Source organism: Lutra lutra, chromosome 14 (genome assembly GCF_902655055.1).
Source record: "Lutra lutra chromosome 14, mLutLut1.2, whole genome shotgun sequence".
Taxonomy (NCBI): Eukaryota; Metazoa; Chordata; class Mammalia; order Carnivora; family Mustelidae; genus Lutra; species Lutra lutra.
Genome location: NC_062291.1, coordinates 69,937,557 through 69,950,361, shown reverse-complemented (window position 1 = coordinate 69,950,361; position 12,805 = coordinate 69,937,557). Strand labels below are relative to the sequence as shown.

The 12,805-nt window shown below is 34.0% G+C and overlaps 1 protein-coding gene across 3 annotated transcripts in view; it reads right to left on the bottom strand.

Moving 5' to 3' along the window:
• Positions 1-282: 282 nt before the first annotated feature.
• SHOC2 (SHOC2 leucine rich repeat scaffold protein) overlaps positions 283-12,805 on the bottom strand; it is a 93,283-nt gene continuing 80,760 nt past the window's right edge. For all 3 annotated transcript variants that reach the window (XM_047703504.1, XM_047703505.1, XM_047703506.1), the window contains exons 5-9: positions 11,113-11,301; positions 6,940-7,062; positions 4,453-4,590; positions 4,021-4,138; positions 283-2,473 (exon numbers count right to left, since the gene is read on the bottom strand). In XM_047703504.1, the coding sequence (XP_047559460.1) occupies positions 2,265-2,473; positions 4,021-4,138; positions 4,453-4,590; positions 6,940-7,062; positions 11,113-11,301 (777 nt within the window). In that variant the 3' untranslated portion in view covers positions 283-2,264. The remainder of the gene's footprint in view (positions 2,474-4,020; positions 4,139-4,452; positions 4,591-6,939; positions 7,063-11,112; positions 11,302-12,805) is intronic.

Genomic DNA, 12,805 nt, shown 5'->3' with positions numbered 1-12,805 from the left:
TCTTGATTTCACAAGGATATCCCAATTAAGAGTCCATTTTAGTTTCTTACTAGAAGTAATGAAATTCAAGGGCTTTTACAAGGTGGCAGCCATAAAAAGGACATATGTTTTATACTTCTTAAAAAAATTTTACAGTCCTCAGCTATATACGGTTTGCCTGTAACATGACTTGTTAAGAGTGTGATCCTTCTGCATTTCTGTTGCAGACTAACATAAATGAAGGTAGGGGAACCAAAATGTTTCAAAAACCAAATCTATTTTCATTTTTAAGAAACAATAACCTTTTTTTCTCACAAAAAAAATTAGTTTACTGCTTCGAAAGTTCAAGTTCTATCATTTTTATATATAAACACAACTGGATATGATATTTAAAAAAAACACATACACATAGATATATAGAGCTGTAATAAACAAATTCCTTTTATAAACAAAATTTTAACTGAAAAGCCACAGTAGACAGAAAAAAAGAAGAAAGGATATTACTTGGTAAAATCCAGTGACATCTACAATAGTTTTACAGCACATTTAAGCATTCTAGGGTTTTATATCTTCACCTGCCTTCCATTTCTTACTTGCTCCTTAAAAAATAGCCAATTACGAATCCAGGTTCGACCTCAAACTAAGTCCCTATTGTGAGTGCCAGAAAAAGGAAAACACTCCAAATTTCCATTTTAATAGAGCTTCAATTCAAAAATGGTTTTATTTAAAACACAATGCCCACCCAAATGGAGGGGAAAAAAAAGAAAACTAAGCAGCAATACTTAATTACACATAACATTCATTATATGGGAAATGTTTTTTAGGATGGTATCTAGAATGCACTTGCTCTGTCTCTTTAATAATTAATGGACTTAGAATGACACTACCAAAAGTAAGATTACTGTCTAAGGGGCACACACTTACAGTACTGCTAGCCTTAGAAGCAGTAAAGCAAAAGAAAACATATCAAATAGCACATGCACATCTTACAGAATTTCCACTGAACTATCAATGGCTTCTATACAATGTGCCTCTTTTCCGTAATCATATTAACAGCTACCAAGAAAGGAAAGATGAGATTAAAATCAATGGTACTGAACTGAATTGTTTGAAGCCAGTGCCCCAAATGTGGGGAAAAGTGCATTTAGTTCAGCAGCAATAGAGCACAGTGTGAAGATATTGTGCTTAGACGCAGATATTCCAGAACTGAGAGATGTACAAGGCAAGTCAAGATATAAAACCATAGTACACTGTTAAATAACCTTGAAACATACATATATTGCAGTGTTCAAAGAAAAAACATTCATTTCATTGTACAAGGCTAGGGAGAAATCCTTAAAGTTACCTATTGTAGTTTATGATATAATAAATACATATCTATATAGCATTGTATATACATATATAGAATGTGTGTGTGTTTATGTGGGTTTTTTTTTTTTTCCAAATTATTGTTAGTTTTTGTCATTCTGCAACTTTCAGGAGTGAAAACTCTTCCATACTATAAGTTTCTGTTTCCCCAAACTTAAGAAAAGATATTTATACTAGAAAAGATCTCAATACCCTCCCCCAACCAAAAGACTCACTTCATGTATTTTGCTTTACAATTGATCAGAGAAACACAATTAAAAGAATTCTAGAATTTTTGACTTTATCTTTTCACTTGCCAGTTGTTTCAACAAGCAAATATCTTTTAATATTTAAACCAGCTGATGCAAATTCTTTAGCAGAGGATATAAACTAGATTTCACTGATTAAAACAGAGCAAATCAAACAAACAAACAAACAAAATCCAGTGATTTACTCTGACTGTAAACAATATATAAAATTTAAATCTCAAATTTCAAAATAAGTTAAAGAAAAATTCTACCTTTAGGGCCTATAATACTATAACGATCTGACAACTGGTAAGGGGAAAATGTATATAAAAAGTTGCAACAAAATTGTCCATTATTTTTGCTAAGAGAAAGTATATCTAACTATACTACCTCTGGCCCTTAAATTTAATAACTTCATAATTTGTTGGCAAATGTTTTTAGCAAACTGGCGTATCATATTACACAACAGAAAAACATCCATCAAGTTCAGCAAAGAAAACTTATATAAGCTTTTTGTACAGAATTAAAAAAAATCTAAATGGCTATGATTCCTCTATTAGCAGAAACACATAATGCAGTCTTTATAAATCTGCCAAATATATCAATATCTACATAAATAGATACAGATATAGATATGAAACATTAATGGCAGTCTATTTTTGAACAGTGTGTGGGACCAGCAGATTTGTATCAGACCATGGCACGATATGGACCCTGCATCTTTAGGAACTGAATGATAAAAGAAGGACCCCCAGCAACAATCTGAGGTGGAAGGTGACTGAGTGGACAGTTCTCAATACTCATGATTGAAAGCTTGCTGCAAAGAGCCAGCTCAAAGGGAAGGCTATGTAGATTGGGGTTGTCATTCAAATATAGTTCTTCTAGGTTCTCCAGTGTACCTGTTTAAAAAAAATCAAATCAATTACTATTTTTTAAAAAAATCAGTTACTATTTTAGAATTTCAGTTGGGCAGGATACTATCCTGGGCATTATATATACTGAATACACATTGACTCTTATTCTCTTCCCTTCGTTTTAAAACTCTACAACCATGGATCTCCCAATTTTATTGCATATTCAAATCAAGTGGGGCTGATCTAAAGAACTCTGATGTCCAGGTCATGTTCCATACCAATTAAATTGGAATTTCTTCCTTTATGGTCAGTTTTCAAGTTTCAGGGTTTTTTTAAATACACTTGCTACATGTCCAAAGATTTTGTTTGGGACAGCCTGGCATTGGTATTTATTTTTTCGAAACTCCAGAAGTAAGTTTATTGTAAACTGGTGCGTACAATCACTTTCCTGTTACAAACAATGTGATGATCTCTTTTTTAAATAAATTTCTCATATGGAAAGATTTTTGTTACTTCGTATAAATCTTTCACTGAGAGAGTTATCACTATTTGGCAATAAGCCAAAAATCAACTTAGGTAATAATCTTAAAAAATTATCTTAGACTGTCTCAGGATATTCACACTTTCTAGGCAATGTCTCCTGCAATCAAATGAGGCCGGATGAATAAACATACTAGAAATGAAGGTGGCTCCCATGTTTTCTAATTTTTAAACTTCAAAATTTGTGATATTTGATACTGGTATGCAGAAGACTAATGAAAATAATGGCTATCAGGTAATGGATGTTTACATTTAAGATTTTAACTATGAGAAGTTACTATTATTATTCTTACTTTATACAAGTAGAAAACTTGAAGCTTACTTAGGGAGTTTCCATATGTTACCCAAAGCCATAAAGCCAATAAGCAGCATGGCCAGATTGTGAATTATATATCTTACCCCAAAACAGTTTTTTTAAATTAAAGTATAACTTACAGTATAACTCTAAACCCATTCTTAACCACTAATATAAAGGATCTCTGAAACAGCATGATATAGATGGAAGAACATAATATATGGAATTACTAATTTAAGAACTATAATGTAACCTCAATTGGTAATTCTCTTTGTAAAATGGGGTTACAACTTGCACCGACTAAAATTCAAGGTAGTCATATTGATTATATGAAACACTGAAAACATTTCAAGATACTGTTAAATAGTAATTTAATCAAAAAGTAAAATTAATCCTAAAACCTCAAGAAGAAATGTTCTTTTGGCATAAGACATTACTAGTTTAATTCAACTTGTGTAATTTTTAAGCTGAAGAAATATAAAATAACTCATCTAAAATAAGGTTAAACATATTGGAAATGGAAGTAGGTCAAAATATTCTCAAAGAAATATTAACTCTTACATCCCATGAGGAAACCTAACCAAAACCAACCATCTGACCAACAAAATACTTGGAGCTCTATTTAAAAGAGAGAAAGAGAATATTGACCCTGAGGTAACATCAGGTGACAAAAACAGATTTGTCCTATTTATCTGAAATACTGCTTGAACACACAAGAGCTAATTAGTACAGAGTCAAGCATCCAAATGGTTCATACCAATTTCTTCAGGAAGATGAGTGAGTAGGTTCTCTCCAAGGCCTAGATGTGTGAGATTGGTAAGGTGACCAATGCCTCTGGGAAGGGTGGTCAACTGGTTGTTTGTCAAGACTAATTTCTAAAAGATTAACAAAATAAAAGATAATTACACATGGATTTCCTACTACTGATATAAATTTAAAATAATATATCTACTAAGCTGATAAGATAAATAGGTAAGTTAGATTAGGTAAGAATCACTCAATAAATTTTACTTTCAAAGTATATCGTTTGTTAGCAAGTGAAAAGCAAACATAAAACTCAGCTCTAATGCTATAATAAGAAATCTCTAATTAAAGAATTATATCAAATTCTTAAGAAAAATGTGCAGTTTGGAATGTACCCCCATAACTTTAGTCATATAACTATAAAATCACCAGGATAATGTTTTACCTGTAAATCCTTAAGGTAAGCAATTTCATTTGGCAAGGATTCCAATTTGTTCTCCTCTAGATCCAATTCTCTTAACTTCCTAAGGTTTCCAAGACCATGGGGAAGCTTCTTTAGAAGATTGTTTGATAATATTAGAACCTAAGAGAAATTATTGATAGTGTTTGGTAATTCATGAAATGGAATTATATATTACCATTGGGTGGCTTAAATTTTATTAAACTGCTAATTTTCCAAAGAGTGAATATATATATTGTTAAGATGTTATTTATTTATTTGACAGAGAGAGAGAGAGAGATCCTAAGTAGGCAGAGAGGCAGGCAGAGAGAGGAGGAGAAGCAGGCTTCCCTGCTGAGCAGAGAGCCTGATGCGAGGCTGGATCTCAGGACCCTGAGATCATGACCCGAGCTAAAGGCAGAGGCCTAGCCCACTGAACCACCCAGGCACCCCCCAAAGAGCAATATTAAGAGCATTATTAAGAGCATTATTATTAAGCAATATTAAGAATATTAAGAGCAATGTTCACTATATAACATAAAACATTCAACTTACTATTCTTTAAAAAAATCACCATAGCTATTGGAAATAAAAGATTTAGCTGAAGTCGAAACTAATGAAAGCAAAAGTTTAATTTTACCCATAACAAATAAAATGTAAAATTAACTACTTGCATTAAAATTCATATAGTTAATGGTATTTTGACACTGAGTGGTTACCAATGTGTATCTGATAGGAAACCACTTATTTATTCAAAACGCTTTACAAACCAACACTTTTAGGGAGGTAATGATTTCTAAACTGCCTATTTTAATACACAATAGTTATTATTTATGGTATATTTATTATATTGCAAGCCATCCTCTAATATACTGAAGAGGGGAAAAAAGTAGTTGAGAAAGATAGTCCCTGTTCCCAGAGAAATTACAGTGGTGGTGGCGGTATTAGGAAGATAACACTGAGTATGGGGATAGTGGAAAAGAGCACTGAATGGAAAGACCTACATAAGATTCTGGTTGATGTCTTATGCCCACTTTTTTCCCTGCAAAGTGATACCACCTATAATAAAGTAAACATACATAATAAGACCAGAAAAACCCAGTAGCTATTGAGTTTACTGCTTGCAAGGCACTAAATGCATTGTCTGTATTTTCACATTAGTCCTAACTCCAATCTTCTGAGGAAAATACTATCATCTTCATTTCACAGCTGAGGAAACTGAAGCTTGGTCGAGTTAAATCCATAAATAGAGATAAAAGTGGAATTGTACCCAGATCTGTCTTCGTTCAGAATTCATGCTTTTAACCATTACACATACTATTTGACCTTACTAAATAAAATAATTTAAAAAAGAAATTCGATTTTAAGAAAACATAGATACAGAGGAAACTTTTAAAAACATATATTTAGGTTGCCTGGGTGGCTCAGTTGGGTTAAGTGACTGCCTTTGGCTCAGGTCATGATCCCAGAGTCCTGGGATCAAGTCCTGCATCAGGCTCCCAGCTCTGTCGGGAGTTTGCTTCTCCCTCTGATCCTCTCTGCTCTCATGTTCTCTCTCACTCTTTCTCTCTCTCAAATAAATAAATAAAATCTTAAAAAAAAAAAAACCAAACATAAAAATATATATTATTAGTAAGCTTTTTTATAAAAAGGACAAACATTCCAGGGACTCAGAAGCTGGAGAATTCATCCGTCACTAAGGAGGGGACAATACGATGGATCTTTAATTACGGAAAATAATTTAAAAGGAAAAAAAGGGATGAGAAGAGGATACTGTAGATACTGAGAATAATAAGACTAAATGTACAGCGGTGCCTGGGTGGCTCAGTCGGTTGAGCATAGGCCTTGGCTCAGGTCATAATCCCGGCATCCTGGGATGGAGCCCTACATTGGGCTCCCTGCCCAGTGGGAAGCTTACTTCTCCTTCTCCCTCTGCCTGCTGCTGCTCCCCCTGCTTGTGCTCCCTTCTCCCTCTCTGCCAAATAAATAAAATAAAATCTTAAAACAAAAGATTAAACGTATACAGAGCTAGAAACATGCACAAATTCCCAACAAAGAAAATATCTAATTGGTTAAATAAGAGCGTACTAGGTAATTAGGATGTAAAAGTGGGCCAGAATCATACGAAAGGTCCTTATTGCCAGTCTAAGGACTCCATAATCATTCTGGTAGACATTAGTGCAAGATTCCTAAATAGAGTTAAGGGAAAAACTATGTTCTAAAAGATGCTAAATTTTAAAGACATTTCTTTTAAAGACACTTTATAGCACTCAAACCTACCAACTTTTAGTGGACAAGAGTAATTCAGAAGCACTGAGCCCAGATTAAGTTAATACCTCATCATCCTAATACAGTTTTAGTTTAAGAGAGCTCTAACATTTCTAATTATGATCTTCCTCCAGTAGAAATTGCTTATTTTAACTGGAAACTTTATAAGCAAGATGAATGCAGAAGGATCTAAGGAGTTCTAAATAAATGCTCTTTTATACTCACCTCAAGAGAAACAAGACCAGACACATCCTCAGGAATCTTTGTGAGCTGATTGGTGGCTAAATTCAATTCTACCATACTGGTCCAAGTTCCAAAATCCAAGGGAAGTGATGTCAACTGATTGTCCTGGCAAAGACAAAAAGAAGTAACCGAAGTAGAATGATAAAAACAAAAAGCTCCATATACATATACCTCTCTTTGGAAAGAAAATTCTTAATTAAACAAAAAACCCAATTCCCCTTTTTGATACCCAAATAAAAAATGAAAAAGCAATGAAAAATCTAAGCCTCCAAAGTAGTTTAACCTTTTTATTTTGAAGTTAAATTAGAAGTTTGTTCCTTATGTGACTATCTGTATTGGATACAGAAAAAATATACTATATAGACCAACAATTGAGATTTCAAAGGTCCCGGTGAAAAATAGGTTTTTCCCATTTCACAATAATATACAGAAATCATGGAAAAATGTGGATGCTCATGAGCACAATGGAAGAAGAAATACTGAATTACAGCCCATGAGGAAATCAGATAAACATAGCAATTCTAGAGACACTGAGCAATAAAGGAGGAGAGGAAAAAAATCTTAAGAAGATAGCAAATTAAATTATTAAAACACTAACTGATAGTATCCCCGATTTTACTTTAAAAATCCGTAAGAGGGGCGCCTGGGTGGCTCAGTGGGTTAGAGCCTCTGCCTTCGGCTCAGGTCATGATCCCGGGGTCCTGGGATTGAACCCCGCATCGGGCTCTCTGCTCCGCGGAGAGCCTGCTTCCTCCTCTCTCTCCCAGCCTGCCTCTCTTGCCTACTTGTGACCTCTGTCAAATAAATAAATAAAATCTTTGAAAAAAAATTAAAAAAAAAATAAAATCCGTAAGATATGGCAAAAATACATTTCTCATTGAATAATAAAAACAGATATGAAACAATATGATCCAATTTTGTTTAAAAATTAAATATAGCTACATGCAGAAAAAATTGTGAGCTATATACCAGTGATTGACTATTTTTCTTCCTGCTTCCTCAAATCTACATATAAAATACATTTCATCAATAACAACTCTTACCACAGTGTATTTGTTGGGAGCTATTTGTATCAAGAGAGAACCATCAGTACCCCTGATGCATGCCAATGTGTTAACAGTGATGCTACCTCAAGTAGTAGGATTATTTTATGTCCTTTTTGTTAATTTGTATTTTAAATTTTTCTGCAATACACATGAATTACTTGTCTCATTTTACACAAAATAATTGGTAAGATTAATTCCAAGTAGCAAACATCCATTTGAAAACCAAGCTTTTCTTTTATTATAATATTTACATTTACTACCTATTCATTATAACACAAACTTATTAACTACTGGTAGCTTGATAAAGCATTTTCATTAAAAAAAATTTACTACTGGTGTTTATGAGGAGGAAAACATCAGGTTTCATTTTGACTTCTTTCAAAAAAAAATTTATTAAACAGCTGTCATGCTATTGAAGAAAAATTAAGGCAAAGCTCTAGGCAAAGTGTTATTTCACTGAAAACAAGCCTTTCCAAGCTAATGTTAAAGTAACATCATATCCATAAAAATGTATCACCAAATGCAAAAAACTAATGAACACCTGGACTACTGTGTTCCAAGACTCTTATTACAAAGAGAACATTCAGAATAAATACGATTACCACTATTAAATCTCATATAACTGAAATGATGAACAATAATTTTATACCTGTTTAAGATTATGTAAGATTATTTTGAATTCCCACTAGTTCACTTACTACAAACCTCTAAAGAATTATCATAAAAGATACATATATTTACAAGTATACATAGAATCAATAAATTCTACATTTAGACTATAGTTCATAAAGACCCACAATTATGTTGAAATAGTTCATCAAAGATAAAAGCCTGTAGTATAATACAATGGAACACTTATACATGGAAGCAGGAAATCTATGTCCCCTGGATTCCTACACCTCAGCGACAAATTAGCTATACGGCCAATTTACTTTTTACCTCTGGGCCTAAAGTTTGTTCACTATAAACAAAATCACTGGAAAAAATCAGGTTTCATTTCTTTCTTCCTTTTTCCTTATTACAAATGTGAAACTCATTCACTATAGTGAATACAGATATGCAAGAAGAAACTAAAGATTGCCCATCAGAAGAAAACATTTGCAAATTATATATCTGATAAGGGGTCAATATCCAAAATATATGAAGAACTCCTTTAACTCAACAGCAAATACTATGCAGCCATCAAAAAACCCCGAAATCTTGCCATTTGCAACAACGTGGATAGAACTAGAGGGGATTAAGCTAAATGAAATAAGTCAGTCAGAGGAAGACAATTATCATATGCTCTCTCTGATATGAGGAATTTGAGAGGCAGGGTGGGAAGTTTTGGGGGGAAGGGAGGGAAAAAAATGAAACGAGATGGGACTGGGGAAGGAGACAAGCTTAATCTCAGGAAACAAACTGAGGGTTGCTGGGTGGGGTGGGGGTAGGGATAAGGTGGTTGGGTTATGGACATTGGGGAAGGTTTGTGCTGAGTGCTGTGAATTGTGTTAAGACTGATGATTCACAGAGCTGTACCCCTGAAGCAAATACATTATATGTTAATAAAATAAAAAATGGGCAGAGGATGCAAACAGACATTTTCCCAAAGATGACATACAGATAAATGGCCAACAAGCACATGAAAAGATGCTTAACATCACTATCATCAAGGAAATGCAAATCAAAACCACAATGAGCTATCACCTCATACCTGTCAGAATGGCTGTTCTCTAAAAGACAAGAAATAACAAGTGCTTGTGAACATACTAAAAAAAAAGAGGGGGGACCTTTGTGCACTGTTGGTGGGAATGTAAATGGGTGCAGCCACTATAGAAAATAGTATAAAGGTTCCTCAAAATATTAAAAACAGAACTAGCATGCAATTCAGCAATCCCACTCCTTGGTATTTATCTGAAGAAAATGAAAACACTCATTCAAAAACATATATGCACCCCCATGTTCATCGCAGCACTATTTAAAACAGCCAAGATATGGAAGCAACCTAAGTGTTCACGGATGAATGAAGAGATAAAGAAATTTCAGTACAGACACAGACACACACACACAGAGGACAGCATTAAGCCATAAAAAAGAATGACATCTTGTTTGTGACGTGAATGGACTATCAGAGCAGCATGCTCAATGAAATAAGTCAGATGGAGAAAGACAAATACCTCTTATATATGGAATCAAAACAAACACCAAGCTCAAAGATAAAAAGAAAAGATTGATGGTTGCCAGAGGTAAAGGTTAGGAGGTGGCAAACTGGGTAAAGGGAATCCAACGGTATAAACTTTCCAGATATTAAATAAGTCAGTCATGGGGATGTAAGATACAGCATGGCAACTACAGTTAATAATATTGTATTACATATCTAAAAGTTTTTAGGAGAGTAAATCTTAAACTGTCATCACAAGAAAAAATATTCTATAACTACATATGGTGATGGATATTAACTAGACTTAGCGTGGTGATCATTTTCCAATATACAAATATTGAATATTATGTTGTACAACTAAAACTAATATAATGTTATATCAATTATTCCTCAATAAAAAAGATCATCCTTAAAATAATTACGGTATTTAAAGATAAACATATTTTAATAAATTCTGGCTATATACACATATAAATCTATAGATACTTAATATATTTAAGTGCATTAAGAACAGTTTTTAAAAACTGTGTGGATGCTTTAACAATCTTGCCTGCTTTAACTTTTTCCTACTAAATAGAGAATGTTTCAACTGGTATTAATATTTCTTCTAACCTTGGGTATTATTTTTAATGACTTCATAGTATTAACAGTTAATCAAAGATATACTATTAAAAAATGAAACCTTTGTTAGGTTGGTACCAATTAAATAGAAAATTCTATAGTAAATATCCCTATAACTATGCTTTCATGGACATTTATGATTATTTCTTTAGGATAAAGTGCTACGAGTATGCGTGGCTCTAAGATATTTGTTATCTACTACAAATTGTCCTGATGTATCATTATCAGTTTAGACTCCATCAGCAAGTAACAAGTAAGTGTTCTCCATACTAATAAAGAAAACACAAATATTAGTATAAGTACTAATAATAGCAGCTTTTCTCCCCCTCAAAACAAAGAGAGGCTTACCTTCATATTCAGCTTACTTAATACTTTTGCTCTGGAGAAAATTCCAAATGGGATTTTGTTGATTCGATTGTGTTCCATGTTCAGGGAATAGATGGTGGAAAACTGAGATGGACCACCTACTGGGTATAACTGGAAGCAATTTCTAGCTAAGGTCAAACTATTCAGTTTCACAAGACTTGATAAAAGACTCTGTAAACAAAATAAGCATACGAATTAGAATTGTAACAAGATTATTCCATAGAATACAGAGCAGCAGTCACAAATGCCTTGAAGGGCCTTCAGGTAACAAATGACAGAGACTCACTGTTGGGCTAGCTCTGTGATACCTTACAGGGAGGACAGTCACTACTCAGTTCTAGCTAACTATTGCCTTACAGGACTATGGAACAAACAGATTTCCAGATTTTAGAGGAAACAGAAAAACTCATATGAAATCTGATTTTTATTCCTTGGCTTTAGCTTATATAGAACACTATAAAGAAGGGGGACCTGGGTGGCTTAGTCAGTTAAGTGTCTCTTTTGATTTTGGCTCAGGTCATGATGATTTCAGGGTCATGAGACTGAGCCATGCTGACTGTGTAGCCTGCTTGGGATGCTCTCTCTCTCCTTCTGCCCCTCCCTCATTTCCCCCCTCTAAAAAACAAAGCACCAAAAAAAACCACTCTATAAAGAAAATATGTCTGAGGGTAAGCGGTATCTTGAGTCGCCAGTTTGAGAACCTTATAAAGCAGAATCTTTGGCATCACACAGTCCTGAGTCTGAGTCCTGGCTCTGCCACTTGCTATGTGACCAACCCTATTCAGGTCCGAGTTAATTATCCTCTAAATTATTATTAAGATTAACATAATACTGGGGCGCCTGGGTGGCTCAATGGGTTAAGCCGCTGCCTTCGGCTTAGGTCATGATCTCAGGATCCTGGGATCGAGCCCCGCATCGGGCTCTCTGCTCAGCAGGGAGCCTGCTTCCTCCTCTCTCTCTGTCTGCCTCTCTGCCTGCTTGTGATCTCTCTCTGTCAGATAAATAAATAAAATCTTTAAAAAAAAAAAAAAAGATTAACATAATACTGACTCAGAGTAAGTTGTTATTCAGTAATTTAATGGCTTCTTTAAAGAATATTAAATTCAGAAGATAATAACACTTCCTGATATTATGTAATAGTGTTTTTCCATATGGTAAGATTTCAGAGGGAAATATGCATCTATCAAAGAAGTATTTAGTACAGATACTACCCCCATATCCCTTCACTTCAGCCTCCCACCACCTAACCACAGTGCTAGAGTTTAGGTATTATAAAAGAAACTCTGCCATTAAAATGACTAAAACCTATTTAGAGAAATAAAGCACAAAGATGGGAAAAAGAAAACAACACATAACTGTATAAAATCAATAATAAATTATATGTAATATAATTATATTATCTTGCTTTTCTAAGTCTGCTTGAAGGAAGAACATCAGCTTGTTAGAAATGCAGAGCTTTCAGTCCTATTCCTACTGAATTGATATGAATCTTTACAAGATTCCCAAGTGAATTGTATGCACACTAATGTGTGAGAAACACTGGTATAGGCTATAAAACAACTCTGAATCCTAGCTCTATTTTTCAGTGGCTTGTGACTTTGGGCAAACTATTTCTCCAAACCTTAATCTGTTCATTTGTAAAGTGATGATGCCTTGTTTTGTTAAACTGTAGTGA